At 41.9% G+C, this 23,169-nt stretch overlaps 1 protein-coding gene across 5 annotated transcripts in view; it reads left to right on the forward strand.

The window, feature by feature from the left end:
• The window catches only part of MAEA (macrophage erythroblast attacher, E3 ubiquitin ligase), a 53,962-nt gene extending 48,963 nt beyond the window's left edge, over positions 1 to 4,999 (forward strand). For all 5 annotated transcript variants that reach the window (XM_075056460.1, XM_075056619.1, XM_075056294.1 and 2 more), the window contains 3 exons: positions 2,330 to 2,463; positions 3,169 to 3,364; positions 3,788 to 4,999. In XM_075056460.1, coding sequence (XP_074912561.1) covers positions 2,330 to 2,463; positions 3,169 to 3,364; positions 3,788 to 3,883 — 426 coding nt within the window. In that variant the 3' untranslated portion in view covers positions 3,884 to 4,999. The remainder of the gene's footprint in view (positions 1 to 2,329; positions 2,464 to 3,168; positions 3,365 to 3,787) is intronic.
• Positions 5,000 to 23,169: the final 18,170 nt, after the last annotated feature.

Raw genomic sequence — 23,169 nt, forward strand, 5'->3', positions numbered from 1 at the left:
TTTAGGACTTTAAGGAAAACATATTTAATGTGGCAAAACAAACTATTTTCTTTTTTGATATCCTTTGAACAAGCTTGTGTGCTGTGGCTGGAATTATTCCAACTGGATGCTTTGTAAGCTGCTACTTTGTGTCCCGTCACCTAGGCCCTTAATCATAGAGCAGTAGTGTATCTCTTTATTATGGATCTGACGTAGGCTGTCTCTGTTCAGTCTTCTCAAGAATTGTCTTAATGCTAGAACAAAAGTTTCATCCTGGAACTCTGGAAACATTCTGGCCTTAGATGGGGCAGGTGATAGAGAAAACAGACATGCAGTCTGGTGGCAGAAACGGTGCGTTTTGGTTTAGTTAAGGCAAGATACATGTATGTATTTACTTTTGCCCCGATCTGTATGGGTTCTCTGCCTCAGTTCTGCTTGCTGGTTTGGAGCATTTACAAGTCAGACAAATATTGCTGGTGTCCAGGATTCTTTCCTTACCTGTGTATTTTCCTCTGAATCTTTCTGTCTTTTCCTCATACGAATTCTTTCTTTCATGCTGTTTCTCTTCAACCATAGGCCCACAGTTGATCCAGCTGTTTCTGCTGCAAGACTTTTTCCTTTTTTCTCTCGTCTTAGTATTCCTGGTGGCTTTTTTGAATCTCTTGAAATCCATCACTTACACTTGTGCCCTTTTTCAGCTTCTGTGTAATTCCACTTTCTAAAGGCTTGTCAGAAAAACACACCAGGACTGGTTCGTGAGCTGCATCTCTTCCCTCCTTCATCCAAAGATGTTCCCAGTTTAATGGGAGCTATTAAAACTCTGTTGATCCTGTCTCCTATCCAACACTCATTTTGTCTGTGTTCATGGAGACGTGCAACTTCATAATCTCAGCTAAGATTTACTAGTTGAACAGTGGGGAGAAGTGCGTTATGTACAAGTAGTTAGTCTTTAGTTAGAGAGAAGAGATGGAGAAATAATTCTGCACTTACTCAAACAACTGCTGCCAAATCCAGTTTAGCACATCCTTAAATGTTGGCCTCTTATAGTTCTACAAGGTATTACCCAAGTATATCTGAAACATAGTTTTGTTAACATGTAATTTTAGGATAATGATGAAAAATTTATTCATAGAACACTAAAAAAGAAAAATGTGCTATGGTACCATTAAATCATTTGGATAAAAGTTTTCAGGCCAGTCTGATCTTCTTGGGGTGGGGGAATTCCAGGATACAGGCTACAACAAAAAGTAATGCTGCAGTCCCATCTCCATTGTCTTGACTTGAATGAACAGGGAACAGAGCATAAAGACTAGTGTCTATGTCATCGTAAAATCACTGCCTAGTAATTTTGGTATAACGTTTTGAATTGGATGCTGCTACTCAGTGTATTGTCTGTCACTAAGTCTTTGATTTTCTTTAAATGCCTGTTCTATAAACTCAACAATATATTAAAATATGTTATTGTTTCTCCTAGTTGCCTCAAAGTGTAGCATGCACAGTTGATAATATGAACTTATTTCTAAGGTAACTAAACATTGTCACTTCTCATGACCCAAATGCAGGTTATGGAGACAAAGGAAAAGGGGTACTGGCAGAAGACAGGATTAGGTCTTTGGCTGTATAGGTAACAGGTATATTTTCAAAGGGTCTTTGCTTCTTATGTGACTCTTTCACAGCATTATTTTTAGGGTTCACTATATCCTTGACCTGTGGGTTTAGTTCTTGCCTCCACGAAAAAAACACCCCTACTTTAACTACTGTCCCCTGTTTTTTAGGTAACACACAGCATTAAAATATACATTAAAGAACTTTGTCCTTAAATGCATAGCTTACCTAAGCTTTCTCTAATCTGGGGTTGTGCCAATTCTTCAAATTAAAACCTTTTTACAAAATTCTGTAAACAAAGAGTTATCAGCAGAATTAGCCTGACTTGAGGTAAAAAACAGTTCTGACTTCTCGATGTTAAATGGTTCAGAGGCTATAGAGTAAACATTCCACAATACTAATGTTGCTTCATAAGTAGGCTGGTGTTCTAGAAAACTAAATGCAAGAAATAGCCTTACCAGGATTTACATACCTTAATTAGAACATTTGGTAGATGGCAGAGGGAGACTGAATATTGTTATGCCAGCTATTTTAAGTAATACTTGATTTAAATCATATTTCTAGTAAAGTAGTGTTAAAAGGTACTCTCTAAACAAGTACATTCATACTATGCATTAACATGTATACTTTTATGTTGTGATGGATTCAGTCTAGTGAGTTTTGCAGAATTTACCACTCCCAGGCTTTTCCCCCCCTGGGGACAATTAGATTGAAAACAACTTATAGTTGTGTTGGTTTTTAACAGGATCTCTTGGACCCTGCTCGATGGAGAATGCTGATCCAACAGTTTAGATATGATAACTACAGACTACATCAGCTGGGAAACAATTCTGTTTTTACTATAACACTCCAGGCAGGCCTTTCAGCTATAAAAACACCGTATCCTTTAACGCAGATACTACTGTCGAGTGCAAAAAAGCATTGTGGGGTGGTTTTTTTTTTTTTTGTTCTATGGCTGCTTTTCAGAGCTCAAAGAGGAAATGTGACACTTGAATATTTTTGCTCCTGCGTTGTTTAAATGGAGTATGAATGGGTCTCTCTGTTAAATTAAGGGGCAATTATAATAAATGGCATTATGGTAAAAAAAAAAAGAAAAAAATTTTAAGGTGAAATCTACATTGTCTTTACATACTAGCCTGTCTTTCCATGTGTCTTATGTTAGTGAATATATCTGCAAAAGTTAGTGAGCTGGGTGAGAATTATTTTTTTTTTTAAGCACTTACACACAAATTTACCCTGTCTGATTTTATGTGAATATTCAAATATATCCTGCATCCTTTGAAACTTAGTTGGATTTGCTACACACTATGGTGTATTAGAGAATGACTGGCACTACTAAAGTGTTCTACATCAGAAACTTTACCTGTAGAGGGTGCCAGACAGGTGTTGCTCACTCTTGTTCCTTGAAACAAAAGAAGTGCTTGATTCTTGTATGTACACGTTTAAACTTGAATTAAATGGTCTTGTATATTCTAATAAGCTAGGCTATATTTGCACAGTTTACTATCTTTTTTTCCAGTGTATGTCATTAACTAATTGGTTTTGCATTCTGTGGTGGTTGTTCCTTACCTTGCTGTTAAACAGACAGTGTTATAAAGAGGATGGGAGCTCAAAAAACCCAGACTGCCCTGTGTGTAGCAAATCCCTGAACAAGCTGGCTCAGCCTCTGCCTATGGCACATTGTGCCAACTCCCGACTAGTCTGCAAGATTTCGGGGGATGTAATGAACGAAAATAATCCTCCTATGATGTTACCAAATGGATATGTCTATGGATACAATGTAAGTGTTGAAATCGGTGACTTACTGAAGTCTAAAATAGCAGTGGTTATAATAACTTTCTATATCAAAATAACAGCTTATAAACTCAGTTGGAAAGCTAGAAGTATCTTCTATATTAACAGAAGAAAAGTAACTTCTGGCAGTAATTTCTAAAGGACTGTATATTTATGTGATTAAATTGGTCTTCAACGAAGCTAATGTCTGATCGAATATATGAATTTATAACAAGAAATCAAATGGCATTAGAAATCTTTCCCTCTGGAGAGTGAAAATGTAAAATAAGTAACTTCTGTGAGCAAAGAAATTTTGACCTCAGACTATAATATCTTTTTTTATTAAAAAAAAAAAGTTATTTGCTGAACAGTTAAATAATGCTTTGGGTTACTATTGTGAATATTATCTTTTGATTTCATTCTTTTTCAGTCTCTGCTTTCTATTCGTCAAGATGACAAAGTAATTTGCCCAAGAACCAAAGAAGTCTTCAACTTCTCACAAGCTGAGAAAGTCTACATCATGTAGGTCCATAAAACACATGATGAAGTGCCGCTGGAATTTTGACACAGTGTATATTGGCATACCCTGTAAAGGGGGGGGCCTTAATGTGTGGCAAAGAAGCAAAACCTGCCACCTTGGGGATCAGACCTGTCGGTGGCATTATTGTTTCTTGCGACCAAAGATCAATGAGCAACAATAAACACTCTTTAAAAAAAAAAAAAAAAAAAAAGAGGGGAATTATGACTTAAGTTTGTACTTGAATAAAAACAAAAAAAAAACAAATTTTGATTGTTAAGGTTTTGTAACATAAGGTCAAAAATTGGACTCTTCTCAAAAGTACTTTCATCTTCTAAAGGATAACTTTCTTTAAAGATGGACACTTGCACTGGGGGAAAAGTTACAACAGATTTGAAATTAAATCCATTTTTCTTCCCTCTTTTTCACAATTGTCCAAGACCCTTTTGTTATCAAAGATTTCAGTACTACCAATATGTTCTCCTTTAATCTCCTCTTTGCCTTCTTTATGATCCTCTCGTGAAGTAATCCTGAAAGTGAACTATGTAACTTATTTCCATGGGAAGATATTGGTGTCTTTGACACAAGACTGGCTTCTCTGGAGGATCAACTAGGGACTGGTTTGAAGGAGTATGAAGTCTTTTTCCAAACCCAAATATTTTAAGGAGGTTGCATAAGTATCAAGAGGAACTGAGAACATTTCAGGCAAAATCCAATGCTTGTTTAAATGTTCTTTTTCCAGTCTACCATAGTGTTAAAGTCCTTCTAAAGTTATTAGTTATGTGCATAGGGTTCAATATGAAATCATTAGTGCTACTGCCTTATTTCTTGCTTTGAGAATGTACTCACATGAAAATGAGCTGGTATTCTTAAGTGTTGGGCGAAGTTTCTGAAGATGCCTTGCAGGATGATTACATAATTTTAGGGTCTAAATAGTATTCATTACTGAAACTAATAGTTCAATTTTAACAACTACAGAACACATCCTTATGACTTTTCAGAAGAATTAAACCATTGTAGTTTAAACAAAACCATATTGTAGAGGTTTGTATTTAGCGCTTATTTTTGCATGTTGATGTTGATTAGCTAATAAAAGATTGTAAATGTAAAACATGTTAATAAAAATTGTTTTCCATTTCTTGATTATATAAAATTAGAAAGCTGCTTTGTATTTAAATGTAAAATAATTAACTCTTTTATAAGGGTCTCTCTTGAAAGGAGTGCCACTTCAGAATGTTGTTTTCTAGTGTTCTGTAAGATTAAAAACAAACAAACAAACCAACAAAACAAAAAAAACCACCACCCCCCCACAACTATAAATGTCATTCTTCAGGCTCCAACATCAGAGCATCTTAGTCAAATACCTGTTTTTTTTGTTTAAACTTTTCATATATGAAAGTACACTCTAATCTACATTCCTGTCAATTTTTTTCTGTCACTTCTTAGAAGACTACCTAATGTCCTAGAGACTTTCTGTTAATAAAATTTTGTGGGAGATGCTAGGTGTGAGCTTTTGATGTGTGACCGAGTGCTTTAAAGAATGCTAACAAATAATAGTGGAGGGACTACACCTTCTATTCATGTTCAATACTCAGAGATCACAGATCTATAAACTGATTGTATCAGACACTCTGAAACTGTAAATACAGTGGCATTTCTAGTGAGGTATGTCTGAAAAGGTTCAGATGCTTTGGAACAGCTCTATCTGGAACACTGCAGAGCTGCCAGCTTGGCAGAGACCAGTGTTCCTGTACTTACTGCTGGAAGGGCCTGTTTCCCTCAGCTTTTTCTGAAGTGGCAGATTTAGCCATTCCTTAGAACAAAAGCAATGTGCCAAGAGTAGGTCGAGGCAGATAATGAGCGAACTTGCATCAGTAACTGGAGTAATTGGCTCTCAGTTTAAGCAGGAACTGATTTCTTCCTTCCTCCTGGGGTAAAAGTTGAAGTATCATCAACTCAAAAGGGGGGAGGACATCACCCTGGGGAGCAGCGTTGCTGAAACCCAAGTGGAACAGCATCTGTTTTTCTTTGGCAGACTATTCACAGCATCATAGCAGAAGGGCTCAGTTAACTTTGAAAATGGCAACCTTGCTTTTCCCTACTTTATAGAAATGCATAAAAGGCCAAAGCAGGGGGGGAAGGGGTAGATTTTTTATCAGCCCTGAGGAAGTGCATGGTGACTGCACAACAATTGTAGGGCATGGAAATTGTTGCTTTTGCTTCTCTAAGTACTATTTAGAGCTGTGGCTTCCTGAGATTTCAGCCCTTTTTGCTTTCTGTGGCCTCAGCAGAGTGGTAGAGAAATCCATGCTCCCAAAAGAACTAGTTTGGGAAGGGAGAGGAGGAGAGCAGCTGTCCTACAACAGGAGGGGGCCTCTTTTTATGGGAAGTGACATTTCAGAAGATCAGGTGCCAACATGAGGTCTGAGTCCCTGATGTGGTATGTCTTAAAGAAGGTGCTCTGGAAAGAGCCTAGGGGAGCTTCAGCTGTTTTGTTGGCCATGATTGCTTGCTTTAGAAATCTCTAATCAAACAACCTATTTTGACTACAGCAAGACCCGTTTGATACAGGTGGTTGTAGGCTCCTGGCTGACCCCTGTGGACTGTGTCCAGGACATGTACCTATAGCCTGGCTTTCATTCTCAAACTTGCTCTGGCATGACTTAAGAAGCCTTCCAGCTTTATAACGGTCAGAATCGGTGGCAGGGATGGATTCCTTTGGTGCAGCTTGGAGTTCTGGTTTGTATTCCATGCAGCCTTGAGCTCAGAATCCAGAGGTGTCAGTTCATAGCTCCTATCACAGGTGGCTTCAGACATCAAACCAAGAGCAGTATGTGCAGGCTTACAGAGGCTTTCCTCAACAGTTGAAAGTTTGGGTAAAGATCTTGTTAAACCTGTCTCATTCTAGCAATGTCTCGCATAGCAGTCAGATTGTAAACACAGGACGGGGAATCAGTTACACAACCTGACTGTAACCTGATGTCAAAACTTCAGCAAATACGGCCATAACCTGCTGTACAGAAACCAGGCCTTTTCTGCCAGTTGTACATCTTGTGTTACCAGCGATGCCTGTGTTTTCGTATCAATCAGAAAGTGGCCATCAGCTACTTTAGATGAGGTTCCTCATCTTTTTTATGGATAACCTGCATCATCTAAATGCCTGCAGTGTGCTGAGGTGGAAGACAAAAGACAATCCATTTATGTCCTTAAGGGTACAAGTTACTGCTTGTACAATGAAGGACATCCTTTCGAAATAGAAGAGGTTGATTAGTAAAGTGAAGACTATCTCCTCTCAACATCTGGGTGAGCTGTAAATGAATAATATCCTTTACTGTGATGTGTTTTCAGTATTGCCAAGCAATTTAACAAAATGAGACTTGAGGCTCTGGATTTTGGTTACGGTGTTGCTGTGTGAAGGCAACAGTTTGTCCCAGTTGTGGCCAGGACATGTTCCTCTGATTTTCACAGTTAACACCGAGGTTGAGAATTTCCTTTAACCTTTCCTTCTATTTGTTGTGGTCCAAACCCCTAGCCTAAATGCTGAAGATTCTGCAATATTGAGAAAGGCGAGAGAGGTATTGGTAACTGTTTGTGTTGGTAGCTGTTCATATTGACTGTTCACGATGCCATGGGTTTCTTCGATACCTGTTTCAGCTTGAAGTATTCCATTACGTACCAGGCTGAGGAGGGTTCAAGATGCTGAGATGGCAACACTTTGTAGGCAGTTAGTAGTGAAGCTGATACCATGCTCAGGCAAAGCATTTTGCAGGAAGCTTTAAAGTCTGATGGGCTGCTATGGTTCTGGGTTTTTTTAATATTATAAGAATGTCCTTTGCTACTCATTAATAAGATTACTTCTTGGAAAAAAGATTATTTGGGAGAGGAAGAATGACAAAACTATGTACAGCTGGTAATAAGCCAAAAGGAAGCCTTTGAACGTTCTTAACAGACAACCGTTCAGAAAAAAAGTAATACTGTGGCTTTCTTTTTTCCTGCTTCGGGTAGCCTGAGCAGAGTATGTTGGGAGACACACCAAACACTTTTATCAGGGCGTGCTTTGAGACCCATGACTACACCGTGATCTTGTGCACTTGTGTCTCCTGTAGCATGATACAGAGGTCACTTGGTGTAACAAAAGGAGTATTTAAATCTCTTCTGTCCTGTTTTTCCATGTTCTATAATGAGGTATCAGATTCAGCTCAGCATGTAGTTTCTTCCTGCTATGTCCCGAAGTCTGCAGCACAATTAACACTCTGTCCCAGAGGCAGGCTAATGGGCCTTTTGGGCTTCCCTGTTTCAGTCTTGTACTCCTTAGGCCAGGGTTTTGGGTTGTATTCTCCAGCGTACTCTACCCCGAGGCTATTTTTTGTTTTGTTTACCTGGCTGTGAAGAGTGATTTTTCTGTGGTGTGACTTTCTGGCATTTGGTACAAATAATCTGCATCTTTAAAGGCAAAACAAGGCTTTAGTGACAACATGCTGTCCCAGCTGTCTAGCTCCATGGTTTCTGAATTAGTGCACCAAATAAGCCCCAGCCCAGATCAACAGGATAGTTGACCAAATCTGATCTTTATCTGATCCTTGAACAGGTAAACTGCAAGTAGTTTCTTCTTGTCATTGAATTCTATAGTAACTATTTGTTTCTATTTGATGATGAGGGGCATCTGTGGTTAGATACTCACCAGGATCTCCCTGCCATTACGCTTTGTCAAAGATTCGGTGTCTGGCTGGTTCTGCAATATGCATCAGGCATGCTGAAAAGGAGCAATTTTTAAAATTTATTCATTTATTTTAAAGAATTGGCTCTGTTAGCTAAGCTTTGAGAATTTTTCAGCAGCTTAACTTTCTCCTTGTTTTAAGAAGAGATATAGGATGGGCAGAGGTGGACAGCAGAATCTCTTATCTCTTCACTAATGTATCTTCTTATAGCCAGGTAGGTTCTGTAAGTAGAATAAAGTATCTCTGGCACACAGTCAGGGGGAGAAAATCTGCAGTCATGGCCAGCAAGAGGGAGCAAGAAGCTAGAGCCCAGTTATTGCTGGATGTGAGGGCTGAAAAGGTTTTTGGCACAATAGCTATAGAGCCTATGCAAAGTAGTTCTACGTTGCAGTTGGCTTTTGTGAGAAGTTCAACACGTGTCTGAGCTGGTCATTGAAAAAAACTCATCTTAAGAGATCTAGCCCTGACTTCAGTTTGAACTGAATTCTAAGACTCTAAACAGAAGTTCTTAATTTCAAAAATGCAATTAATCCTTATCATTGCTAGCTAGCAACAAGTTAATTTGACTGAGGAGCTCACAGTTTTGAATAAGATATTTCAGACTCCACCATAAAATCCTGCTATTTGACCACGTTAAAATTATCAGAGATCTGTATCCTAAGTCAGAGGAAATCAGCTGTAGGATAATTGGCACCACAAGAAGAACAATAGGAAATAGCAGAACAAGAAGAAATAAAAAAAGCTGCTGAACAAAAAAAGCTGTTTGTTTTGACTTATTAAACATGAGAACAAGTGTCAGGGTAGAGTTAAGAAATGCTATCAGCCAGCTATCTTTCAAAGAGATTAAAATAACTACAGGAGTTTTTAAAAGTGCAAGTAAGAGGAAAAAATTAACATGAAACTACTATGTGGTAGACATCCAGCCTTGATTACAAAACTACACCCAGCACCTTGCTGCTTGCTCCTAATAAAAATGGCAATGTTCAGCGTGGGTGGGTGGAGTGGAAAGGGAGATAACACTGAGAAAAACTGAAATAACTTAGCAACATGGAACTGAAAAAAAATGTGTGAAAGTCACAGAAACCAAGTGATTGCTCTCCCAGAATTGTTAATTGTTCAGATCTAACAGAAAGAAGCTGTTCTAGTATTGAGCCTGGGGATGGTATCACATGAATGGAGACCCTCTAGTGTAGTTGCTGGTGTTTAAGGGGAGGGGAGAATAAAAAATCATCCTGAAGGATAAGCGTGAAGGGGAGATGTTTACTGAAGATAATTATGCCATACCACCCTGATGACCGCTGTTGTTGAGGCTTCTCAAACAAAATCCAGCTGCAGTGCAGTATTACGTGTGAGGACATTAGCTAACAACTGGAGAAGATGGGAATTAGAAATCGCATGAGGATCTGGCTAAGGGAGATGGGATAAAAGGCAGCGTGAAGGGCAGGGTAGCTGATGGGGTTCCTCAGGGATCTATCATGGAGCTGATGCTAGTTGTTCCACAATAAGCAGGAATGTGCTGATGGGATAAAAATAGTAGATAACCTCAGCCCAGAGGATGCTGGAACATTATCAGGAAGAAAAACAGGTAACCTTGAGGACTAGACTAACAAAAAAACGAGATTGTTTTAGCATTACAGGTCATGCAGCTGTTGATTAGGACCTGACTTGAAAAAGTCCTCATCATACACCACGGTCGTGGAGGGCTTTGAGCCTCCCGTGTGTTGCACCTTTGAAACAGAGGAATGCAACCCTAAAATGGTGCTACCATCGGCATGAAGGAGCGAGGGCTGCAAAGGGGCCTGGTGCCGCTTTGCTGGAGCTAGAGTGCAGTCCTGCTTGCTTATGTCCGGATCTCTTACGCTGAAGCTGGAGCAGAGGGAGCACTGAGCTGGGCAGTGGACTAGAAATCCCTTCCCAGCCCAGCTGGCTCAGGATAAGACATTTCCTTCATTCCCAAATTAATATGGAAAACCAAGGCTGGTTAAGTGGGGGATAACACACGAGGGGCTGGAACCTACATCTGTACCTACTCCTTTGACCCTATTTCCTATCCCATAAGACTAACTTTTATATTGTGCGTTTCTCAAGGAAACAGTTTTATCTACCCCACAGAGCAGAGGAGCAGATTTTCCCAGGGAGCTCATCCGAGTTCCCAGCCAGGACTTTTTCCTGACAGAGCCAGAAGGAAGAATGAGGAAAGATGATAAAGTCTATTCACTTCAGGACAAAAAGATCATTAACTAACTTAAATATTTTGTTCCCCACCCATGGAGATTAAGCACAATCATATAGACAAACTCCCCAAAAGGAAATAAACAGATAATAAAATCAGTAGACAATTTCCTTTTCCTTCTTTGCAAACCACACCAAGACAAATGGCTCAGAAGAGCCAAGACCAGAGCTGTGGGAAGTTCTCCAGGGTGCACATGCATACCCCATATGGAGATGTCTCCTCTGTTTAAAGTAGCCGCTTTAGGGACTCAAACTGTAGAAAAATTTTATTAAATATTGAAGGGAGGTCAGGGGGGAATTGGTCTTAGGAAAGCTCACGCTGGCCTGGATGCAGTCATTAAGGAAAACATTATATAGGACTCTACATTAATTTTTTCCTGGTAGACCATCACCCTGGTGTTGTGCTGTAATACCTGGCTAAGCTAATCTCTCAGCCGGAACTAGGCCTGCTCTGCCAGCTCTATCCCCTGCTGACAAAATTGCTGTGCAGGAGGGTGAAAACCCAACAGGCAGGTTTTGAACCACCGCCTGCTTGTTGCTGCCCCTCCTCATTTTGGAAGACTGGGTGGTTCCTCAGTATAAGCTGTTTTGCTGCGTGGTGCGGGAGAAGAGTCTGTTTCTCCATGAGGACTGTGACATGATTTTCCTGCTCGTCTGTGCACAAGATCTCGTGGCCACCAGAAATTCGATCCTATTCATGGCCATAAAGAACATGAGTTTATAGGGCTGATTTCCACCATAGGAAACGGAGAAGAATTCAGGCCAGGACGTGAGGTGATGCACCAGGAGAGTGTCCCTGTGGGCAGCTGCTGGAGCGAACAAAGAAGCAGCACTGGCTCGTGCTGTCTCTCTGCCAGGTCGGAAAGACACCTGAGCAGTATATGTTATGTAGAGAAGGGTAATCCACAGCTGTGATCAACTTAGTCTGGTGTAATTTTCCTATTTCAGGAGTATTACAACCTGGTTCCGACTCTTTTCTGGAGTCGGCATGAGGCTTGAGCAGTACAGCCTTGAAGTGCCTGGAGTCTGTAAATGGATCTTGTCCTCAAAGCGTTTGCAACTTGACCATCATCTGGGTACGGAAGGTGCCTAGAGCAGCTACGCTGCTAACCTGCGTGTGTGGAAACCGAGACAGAGCCAGCTCCAGGAGCAACAGCCCTGGAGCAGGATGAATACCATCAAGTGTGTGATCTCATCTTGTTAGATGGTCAGGCAGTGAAGAATAGAGGGGAACGGATGTTGCTGGTGAAAATCTGTTGGTGGGTTTTTTTTTTCAGGAGCACTTTGTAAATGTTGATCTCAGATATACATATGCTCTGATGATCCAGACTTTGTGGTATCTGTTTACTTTGAATTTCACTGCCATATCCATTGCCAGCCATCTATCTTCAGTGATGCATTATCCCAATTCCAAAAGCAGTGAATAAAAAGGGTGCTGTTTTTACAGAAGAGCTAATTATTCAGCTTAACTGCTAGGGATACAAAAAAGCACAGTAGCTACTGCTGAATCGCTGTGTTTTGCGCCTTCAGTGAATAACAGACCTTCTTTGACGTAACAGCTACAGTGTCTTAATTTTTATAATCACTGGGAAGAATGTCACCTGCCCTGTTAAGAGAGATATTATGCTACCCTTGGCCCAAGCATATTCCCTATCTCTATGTTTGGAGCCCTCCTCTGAGGAGGTAAAATTAAGAATTCCTCACTGAAGTAAGATTAGCAGTTGCCGCATCCAGAAATACCTCTCTTATTCTAAACCAATTAGCAAAGGATAATGACTGGTTTCTTATGCGTCAGAAAACCATAAATAACATAGCCTGTGATCTCTGTGTTTGAGGATGTGAGATGTGGGATTAAATTTTGATCTGAATAAGGTATTTGTCTGAATTCTTTCCCTCCACACCTTGTATTTCCAGGCACAGCATGAAAAGAAATCAGAGTGCTGGTACCATTTTTGTCATCCAGGCTGAGGAAGCCAAGAAGAACCTTTGGCCCAACAAACCTAGCACTGAATGTTCAGGTGTCTATTTAAAAATTATTACGCAAAATAATACCTCCATCTAGAATCTGACAAGTTTAAAATGAATCATTATTTTCATTTTTTAACCCCATAAGAAAAAATCAAAGCATCAAAATTGTTCTAGCAGCTAGGATAAAGATTATGTCCTGGTTGCACATTGAAAGCAGCAAAACAGAGCTTTGGGCTCCTCCAGAAAGTCTCACACTCAATTGAAGTGATACTAAATTGTCTAGGCTAAAACATAAAGTCTCATAGAGCAACGGTTTCTTGAATGTTCTAGAACTTTGTGCAAATCCCCTTAAATATACCGGTATGGATCAAGTCTTTTAAAATCCCAAAGATTAAAAATGCAACCTCACAGCTCCATCCGCTCCAAGCAGTCCTCCCTGCTGTGGGCAGTTTGAGGGGCTGCTCTTACGGCTTCTACCCTCAGAGGAACCTTCCTATCACCCATATCGGTCCTTAGGTAGTTGAGTCTTGAAATTGGGAACATTCCTGGAAACTTACAGTAGTTGCTTTTAACTCAAGGACTCTTCAAAGTGCCATAATATCCTTTTTCTTAAACTCTATTTGCAAAATACTCCCCCTCCAGCCTGTCCTCTCTCCAGGATCCACTGACAGCTTCATAGCAGGGGTAGTCAGGGCTCCTGCTTTAACATTTACTGTCTAACTGAGTCACTAGGCTTTTCATATCCTGCCACCTCTGTTTTGTGTAAAAAGTCTTCTCCGTAACTTAATGCCTTCCAAAAGAGCCAGGAGCAATAGATCTCCAGTGTCCTGATTTTAGATGTCGAGTCTCAAAACTATTTACAATCCAGAGTTGTTTGGCTAGAGCACATCTGTCAGAAAAACATCATCATGAGACAGAGAATCTGTTTCCTCACTGGTAAAATATGTGCCTGGTTTCCAGTTTGAATTCATCTTTTGTTTCTTGTGTTTTTCACTGCTATACTCAAGATCATTTAATATGTGGTATTTTTCCCTGAAGATCCTTTTATTTTATGAATCAGTGACCTCTCAAAACTATTTAAATCTTTACTTATAGGCACTACTGCAACCATTGCTTTTCTGCAGTTTGCTCTTGTACCCTTCCTGTACGTCACTGATTTTTTTTTAAAGAACTTTGGAAAATTTATATTATTTTAGTATTGGCTGTGGTGTTTACACTTTTTACAGAGGTAAATGTCCACTACTAACAGCTTTTTGTTATCGCTCTGAAACTCTTTAACCCTGCTGTTGCCACAGTATGATTCAATATAATATAGACATACTTGAAATAAGCTGGTGGTTCTGAAATAGTAAGAACTGCCGCTTTTCTAAGCAGTAAATCCAGAACATGGATCAATGTTAAAGTATTCCTGTGCAGTTTGAGGCCAGTTACCTAGGACACTTTTGAGGAGACAATATAGTGTATTTTTGCAACATATGCATTTGTTTTGCTAAGCACTACAAACAGGTTTTTATTGCACCGTTTAAAACAGAGTCCAGGCAGTGATATAAGCATATGGAGATGAAAGAAATCATATAGATTGTAGATAATTTGGATTCCTGGTTTGTAGTAAGTAAGCTTACAGTGCTTTTACACACATGTGAGTGGACTTCTCAGCGTTTCCATCATTTCCTCTGGAGCCACTTTAACCAACCTGTGCCAACCATGGCAGCACTTTGGCAACTCAGTTGTGATTTCAGTTCACCATCATTGGCCTTTCAAGAAAGAGCCACTTCTCTGCCCAGGTGCAGTTATTTTAGTTCTAATACAAAGGGAAAAAGAGTTTTTCACCAGCTTTTTGGTGCTATCAAGTTTTTCCATTAATTTCTTAATAAGCCCAAATATTTTCCATGCATTTTTGTATTGGCTTAAGAGTATTGGGGTTTCTTTTGTTGCTTTTAGTTTTGGTTTGGGGGGTGGTGGTTTTGTTTGTTTTAGGGTTTGGGGTTTATTTTGGGGGGGAGGGGTAGATAAAAGGCAAAGTGTGCCACTAAAATCTTCTATGCTTCTATGTTTTTCTGGAAGTTTTACTACATCCATTTTCCTCTACAAGCACAGGGAAAGCTGTGAGTCATTCTGCTTGGAAAATACCTCCATCTTCAGTGCTTTCTCAGAGAGAAGTATTCTCTTTTTAATTGTCATTAAAAGTAGTTTGCTTCCTGTGATGCTCAAGAATGCCTTCTTCAAATTAAATCTCTTCCTTGCCCATTTTATTGCAAGACTCTTATCATGCTAAAGACTCTGATCTGTTTAAAGACTTATTCCTGGCCTGGACACAGTATGGCCTTGCACATAGAAGATGCAACAAGAGAATATGTGAGAATGTGTTGTGAGTGGAGTTCTTAAGTGACATTTTTTATATATATATGTTTGTAAATGTGTGTGTGTGTGTACAAATATAGCATGCCATATTTATATGTATGTGGCATATACATATATTTTTTTTATATGTGTGTGTGTATACAAAAATTTTAATTTCCACCTTTGATTGCTGAAAACCCCTGGGCACTGGCTTGTATCAGAGAAGTGATTGTTCTCCTGTATTTGGCACTGGCGAGGCCGCACCTCGAGTCCTGTGTTCAGTTTTGGGCCCCTCACTACAGGAAAGACACGGAGGTGCTGGAGCGTGTCCAGAGAAGGGCAGCAAAAGTCATGAAGGGTCTAGAGCACAAGTCTCATGAGGAGCACGTGAGGGAGCTGGGGTTGTTTAGCCTGGAGAAAAGGAGGCTGAGGAGAGACCTTATCGCTCTCTGCAACTACCTGAAAGGAGGGTGTAGTGAGGTGGGGGTCAGTCTCTTCTATCAAGTAACTAGTGACGGGATGAGAGGAAATGGCCTCAGGTTGCACCAGGGGAGGTTTAGATTGGATATTAGGAAAAATTTCTTTACTGAAAGGGTTATCAAGCATTGGCACAGGCTGCCCAGGGAAGTGGTTGAGTCACCATCCCTGGAGGTATTTAAAAGACATGTAGATGTGGTGCTTAGGGACATGGTTTAGTGGTGGGCTTGGCAGTGCTGGGTTTACGGTTGGACTCGATGATCTTAAGGGTCTTTTCCATCCTAAATGATTCTACGATCCTCACGGGTCACCCCTAAGTTTTTGGATGTGAGCCATCAAACCCATTGCCCCAGCTCAACGCTCCAAGCCTCTACGTTCAAATCCTCCACTCCAAAAAGAAACCAAAACCAAGTAACTTACTAATAGCGAAAACGAGGTGCTCCCTTACAAATACCGAGCAGGCTTTCTAAGGCGGTGCTGTTTTTTCCCCAAGAACATCCAGCTCGGCCCCAGCTCTTGCCTTAACTGGACGGGCGAGAGGTTTTCCTGCATTGCCATCTGCTGGGAGCTGCGCCCAACCGCAGCCCCGACGCCCCCCGGTCCCTCCCGGGGGGGACTCCCGGTGGCTCGGCGGGGATGGGGGATGCTCCCTCCGCCAGTGAGCCCCGTCCGCAGGGTTTCTCCCGCGGGGGCTTTAAAAACCGGTCGAAATGCCGCGCCGGCTGCTTAGGTAGGGGAAACGGGATAGAATTTGTGCGTGTAGTTAAGTAGGCAGGCTTTGGGGAAGGGGGAGGAAGTTCAGAGCTTTGTAAAGGTCATTTTTGCTCTTCTCTGAACATCTAAGGTGCTTGGTACTTCTCAGAGCTCTGCGAGCATGAGTAATCACTTATATAATCCCCCCCCCCCCCAAAAAAAGATAGAACTTTAGAATTTATTTTTAGATCAAATAAAGTATTTTCAAAATAAATTTATAATTTTTTTTCCTAAACAATCAGGAAGCTGTGGCTCTCAGTGGCTGCGCCTCTTCCACAGCCATGTAAGAATGTGGTGACAAAATCAACGACAGAGTATTTTCTGTGATTTAAGATGCAAGAAGGCTGTCACAGTTACCCAGCTCAGACCACTGCTGGCAGCGCAGTTTCCTTTACTATCCCTATAGATCTATCTTATTCATTTGAAATTACTGAGTGCAAGTTTTGTGTTTAGATTTAAACAACCCAAACAGTTTCCTAGATCTGGAGCAGAACTGGACATTCGGAGCTCTGGAAGCCCGTGCCGGAGGCTGTTGAAGGGATTGCTCCAGAGCAGACTCATGCCTACCTGCAGATCACAGATTCACACAGATTCTGCCAGAAAAAAAGTCTCACCCTGGCTACATTTTACTGATGTATGAATAACTGACCCATTTTTTCATGGAGGAAATTATTAGGGGATCAAAAAGGTTGGTCTTTCATCTACCGTCCCTCTTGGAGGGGTTGACGTTTATGGCGCGCTTAACAGCAAGTCAAGAAAACTTTGTGTATAGTTTACAGAGGCACATTCACCACTGCTTTTTCTATATTTTGTATCAGTTTTACTGTTACAACTTGTGCAAAGAGGAAAAGTAGCAGTGATTCATTTAAGAGGCCTTTTAATGCTTGCATGAAACAAGCAGAAACACAGAATACGGGTGGCTGCATGAATAACGCTGCTGAGCTCGCGCCGGGGCAGGGACGTGTTGTCGGAGGTGCTGCAGCTCAGGGGATGGAGTCAGCAGCCCAAATCCTGAACTCAGCTTTTCTGGGAGGCTATCACATGGTCTTCTTAAAATCAACTTATTCTTCGTATGCGTTGACTGTATCTGCAAGTCTTGTTCCACGCTGTATTGAGGTTCAATTGCCTGAAAGTTTGTGAAACGTTTTGGGAGTCTTAGTAGTGTACAATATAAATGAATAGCTGTATGTTGGTCAGTGGGACTGTCATGATGCGCTTGCTGCTGAAACTGAGGGCACACAAAGGGCACCTAGTACATGAAACATGAATAAATATTTTCCTATTCTGCTCCCACCTACCTATCAAGCCACAGAAGTGCAAAACACCTCCTTAAAAACATAAATAAATCAATGGCTCCAGACAGTTCACAAGACTTGCTACCTTCTTTTCAAGACACTTCCTTCTTCCTTTTAGTTATACTTCAGTATTTCCTTTTCTCTCAAACTGTGGTCTTTGCACTCTGTTTTTTCTCCCAACTACCTTGTAATCTCCTCAAGCCACGGAGGAGTCTGCAAAAGCTAACCTGTATAAATAATCTCTTCATTAAAAACAAAGCATTCTTTTATCATAATAGTAAAAGAAACTCCCTACAAAAGCTTGTTTTGATCCATGTGGCTTTCTTGGTCGCTGCTCATAAAACATGATGGATATACCAAAAAGGCCTGAAGGCTGAGAGCATGCTCGTTTGGGCACTCTCCTGGTGCTGACAGAATACAGTGGATTTTGATGGATGACTGAGGGCTCACTCCTTTTTTATTGATCGCAATATCACTGTGGGTTCAAGCTACCTGGTGCATGAACAGGACAGAGACATCTGAAATGGAAAACCACTGATCGGGAGGGTTTTGTGCAATGGTGTGCAATGGCTGTGTGACACATGCAGACCCATCACCTGTCTGGGTCCGATAGCAATGACAACAGTTTCACATCAGGAATGGACTTCATCACTCCCATTGTGACTGGAGGCAGCGCTACAGCTTTTAGCAGCTTCAGAGCAGTTCTATCCTTTCCCACATCCTTGGGAAAAGAACTAAAAAACAATTCCTTTGGGTATCTGAAGCCACAGCTCCTTGCAGTCTCTCATTCAGAGAAACCAGGTCAAGTAACCGCAGTTCTATTACAGGCTGTGGCTTTCCAAGGATGGGACAGCTCAGACATCAGGCAGAAAGAGCTTCAAAAACATACCACCAGTGAGTCAAAGTGACACCCAGTCCAGTCTCTTTAAGTTGTTTAAGAAGCTTCTGCTAACATCGTATGTTTGAAAGCAGTCCTATTTGCATATGTGTGAAAGTGGCATTTCTGTCACTGTGTGATTTAGCATCAGAGGGTCTTCAAGCAGAATTTGGGCTGGATTTCCTCTTATTGGAAGCTTGGGGTTCTTCTCTTCCTCTGCACTCTCCTCTTCTATAGGTTAACAAGTTTTAAGCTCTTCCTTTTCCGAACCACCTGATCTGAGTCCTGCCTTACAGGCTGGTACGCCCCAGACCCCCAAAGATACCTGCATGCAGTGCAGTGGGGTGTGCCTTGATCTTCTTTGGGTGCATTCATGTAGAAATACTAACTTCTGATGTGAGACATATATTGTCTAACACAGAAAAATGCTCATTAGGTTCCAGTTAGAGTCTGCATAGATCTTTCCACAGAAGAAAAAGCAATTTACCCTCACTGATACTATTCAAGTTTGTCAACGTTGGCATGCAGTTTCAGGAAACGCTGTAGGATCATTTTTAAAATTACCTAGACATGAATACAAGCTATGTGTAGGAAGGTGCTCCTTGATTTGTGATGGTCCTCCTACAGCTATTCCTGCCCCATCCAACTTACAAATGGTTATTTAATTAGTGATCTAGACCATACAGAGCAGGTTCATTCATCTCCTCCTATGACAGAATTATAAAATGTTACAGTAGGCTGAAGTGTTGTCACAGTCAATATTTCACATAATTAGAGGAGGTCGCCAAGTATCTTTGGCCTTGCATTATTGATGGTTTAATGAATAGACTATTGCTCCTTTGAGAACATCCATTTAAATATAGTCCGTACCCCTTATGAGGTAGTTCAGAGCTTTCAAATAACTGTCATCCTTTTGCTCAAATCAAAACAGTGGTTAAGCATCTATTCATCTCACATAGAAGGTCAGTATTTTCTTTGCAACCCAACTGGCACAAACTCTGTGACAATTTAATATCAGTGTTTATCGTGTTTCTGCATGTTCAGGCCTGAAACCAAAGTTATTTTAACTCCAAATTATTTGTAGGGAAGCTTTTTTGCCCAAGTTCCATTTTGGCAGGAAAAGAAACCCTCCTTTTTAATTTCATATCATTAAGCTGAATACAGCTATCTCAAACGTTCAGTAGGGTTTCTTTCTGCCTGACATGCACTTTTATTGCAAAGTTGGAAAACAATCCCAGGCAAAGAATCATCAAGTAAAATGGTGGAACTCTCTCCTACCTAACCTTCTTCTATAAAAAGACTACACCGTAAAATTTAGTATTACACAAAAGTCTGAATCAATCCTTCCTAGAGCCATCAGTTTGACTTTTAAATTTGTGATGGAACACCCAGACCCAAATAATTGGTGTCCATGGACAAAATTCTAGGGTTTTCTTTGCCTATGTATTGGGCCAAAGGTACTGGACCAACTGGAGGTGATCTCTGGATGGACCAACTGGTGATGTGTGGAGATATCTTGTAGAACATTCCCATTGCAAATGCCTCTTGCCAATGATGATAATGTTAGGTATCCTCAAGAGGTGGTGGACAGGACAGTGTTTCTGGAAGAGTCTCTGCTCCTGCAAGGTGGCACTCACTTTGGAGAACTCGCAAAGTGTAACTGTGTTGCTCTTGCTGATCTGTCAGCACAGAGGTAAGAAATGTAACTTCTTGAATCAACAACCTGTCACAATCCGCATGACGTGAAGCTGCAGACTCAGGCTTTGCTGAAACCAGGTGTAAACTGATAGCAATGTTCAACCTTAAGGCTCTGAAGGGATAGCAGGTGGTGTTTGGTCCTGCCTCTGCACTCCACAGAGTCCTGCGGTCCCCTGTGCTGAACGGCCCAGAACAGTCACGTCAACAGAAAATCATTACAGGTGCATAGTGGTTGTGACTTTGGCAGCTAAATTAATTCTTTGGCGTTCTGGCTCCCTTCAGCCTTTTATCAGGTTGGTCCAGATGCAGAGAGTACAGAAATATTTGAATGGTGGATATTTACCATGTTCATTAAAAAGCAGAAGGGGAAAGAAACTCAGAAACTCGAGCAAACACGATTTTATGTAATTGTCTTTGATTTAAAAAAAAAAAAAAAAAAAAAAAGCTTAGCTCTTGCTGGGATTTGCCTAAGGGACTACCATGAACGAGTTACACAACTCAGCATTCATCAACTGATTCTTTGCAAAACCATATGGCTCCTTGCAGGGATTTCTTTAACCATTATGCATGGATATGAAATTGGTGCCTTTGTAGATGTTAAGTCTTGAGTTGCTTGAGGCTTATTTTGAAATACTGTTTCTAGATAGTACAGCAATGCTAATTTTGCAAGCAATAACCTAATAGAAAGCAGTTGTTCAGGCACTTTCAATCAAATTAGGAAGAGAAATAGAAAAAGAAGAAATATTGAAAGAGTAAACTGATCTAAACTTTAAAGATGACCTGTGCCATTCTGTGTGGCTTTCACATGGAAATCCCTTTTACTCGATGGAAGGCAATGAGGAAAGGAGAAACATTATTGAAAAGTAAGATGTCATTGGTTTCACGTATCAAATCAGAAATAACAGAACCACAGCAAAATGTACGTATTCATTGACTGCAGTAAGTTTAGTTGAAAATACGAGTTCATTTCTTGTAAAAAGTGTTTAGTGACGTCTTCCCCTACCTCAGGAGCCAGCAGAGACAGCTGCAACACCAAATCACGTACATTACTTCCAACACATGCCTTAACTGTGGCTTAATGGAAATACCTTTCAATTATCTGGTAACGTTTTCAAACAGGAATAGATATTTTAGATGTCTCCCTTCTTTAGGATGTTCAGAGCAGGTACCTGCAAGTGCTCAATCTTTCCCAGTGGCTGATCAGCACTTTCAGAGATGAGCATCTGCAGACATTTCTAATTGAGCACCCAAAACCGAAAGCAGGTCAGGTGCTACCACAAGCAAATCCAGGGCAGCCTCACAATCTCCAGTCACTGAACCATGCTTGTGTGGCTGGTGCAACGGGAGACCAGAATACGGACAAATCTTTTAACCTCTCTCTCACCACAGGTGACCCTAAGGGCAGCAGGACACATGCCAGGGACATGCCCTCAGAGTGCAGCTGCATGCAGAGTAAAATGCTGGATGCTTTCCTGCATGTGGGAAAAGGCGAGGGAGCACTTTGGTTAACCACATTACCCGACCGCAGCAGAGTGCATACCGTGCTTTAAGGATGGGACCCAGGTAGGTAACACTCCCTTGCTATGCTCAGTACCTCGGCTTCTCTCTTATTGCTGTGATCCTTCATCAGCTTCTCTCTCCATATGCTGACGGGTTACCTGTAACATTCATCAAGCGGTCTGATGTTCTCAAGTGGAAGGTATTGTACAAACACAGTTATGCTCTAATACTCTCCTTGAAAGTCCTGACAACTGGGCTTTATTCACCATTGTGTTTCCCTCCAGTTTTTTAGAAGTACCATTTAGCTAGGGCTACACAGTAACAATCCTCTCATCCCTGTAATCTCCTAAAGCCAACATAATTTCCAAGTGCTGCAAAGTGGAGGATCTTTCCCAAAGAGAAAAATCCGTAGTTTACACCACTGGAAGCCAAATGTCACAAAGCACTGGGAAAAAAACACTGTAGTTTTGGCTAGTGAACACTGGACTGTGCTTGCTTATTTGCTCATGCCACCATATCCTTGCATCTGCAACCTACAAATCCATGATAACAACCTCTTACTGTGTTTCACATGGTATATACAGACCCCAAGCTATTGTGAAAAACCCTGTAGACCCTCCAGGCTTTGGGTAGCAGCAGCTCCTCAAGAAAAATCACTTTCCGATGCAGAAGTGAGGAAGGGGGCCGGGTTATGGGGTGCCACGAATGATGGCCTGGTTCCCTGCCTTCCTCTTGTCCTTTCCTGCCTTGGATTAGCTCCTTGGTGAGCGAGAGGGCGGCGGGCAGGGGGAAGAAGAGGGAGGCCGAAGGTCTGGCTGCCCTCACCGCTCTGAGGAAGCCCTGCGTGAAGGCCGGGGGCGGGATCTCTGAGGGGCAGCAGCACCTCGTGCGCCTGCCATCACCTCAGCGCCCATCGCCTCAGCACCTGCCATCGCCTCAGCGCCCGCCGTCGCCTCAGCGCCTCGCCTCGGCACCCAGCCCTCCGCGACGCCGACCTCCCCACAGCCTCTGCGGCCTGCCCCGCTCCAGCCCCTCCCCAGGCCTCTGCCAGCCCTCCAGGCTGGGCCCTGGCCTCAGTTGCTGCCAAAATAACCTTTTTGAGCGATTCTTTGGGAATAGCTGAAGTAGGTTTGTCATCACGGGGTGCTGCTGGGGGGGGAGGGACGGCCGGCGTTTCCCGCCGGGCTCGTGGGGCCGCTCCCCTCCCTGGGCTGGGCCTCTGCGCCCCCTGCGGACAACAAGGGGTTAACCCCCCCCCCGCAAGCGAGGCGCGGTTCCTTTAAGGCTTTCCCCGCCTTCCCCTATTCGCGCTTCCGGGTGGTGTGACGTCACGGGGGCGTCAGAGCGCGGAAGCGCGGGGAGGGGGGCGTAAAGCGAGGGGGGGGAGGTGGTAGGCGCCGGGGGAGGGGTGGGGGTCAGGAACGTACCACCCGCCGC

The sequence above is a fragment of the Buteo buteo genome, chromosome 1 (assembly GCF_964188355.1).
Source record: "Buteo buteo chromosome 1, bButBut1.hap1.1, whole genome shotgun sequence".
Lineage (NCBI taxonomy): Eukaryota > Metazoa > Chordata > Aves > Accipitriformes > Accipitridae > Buteo > Buteo buteo.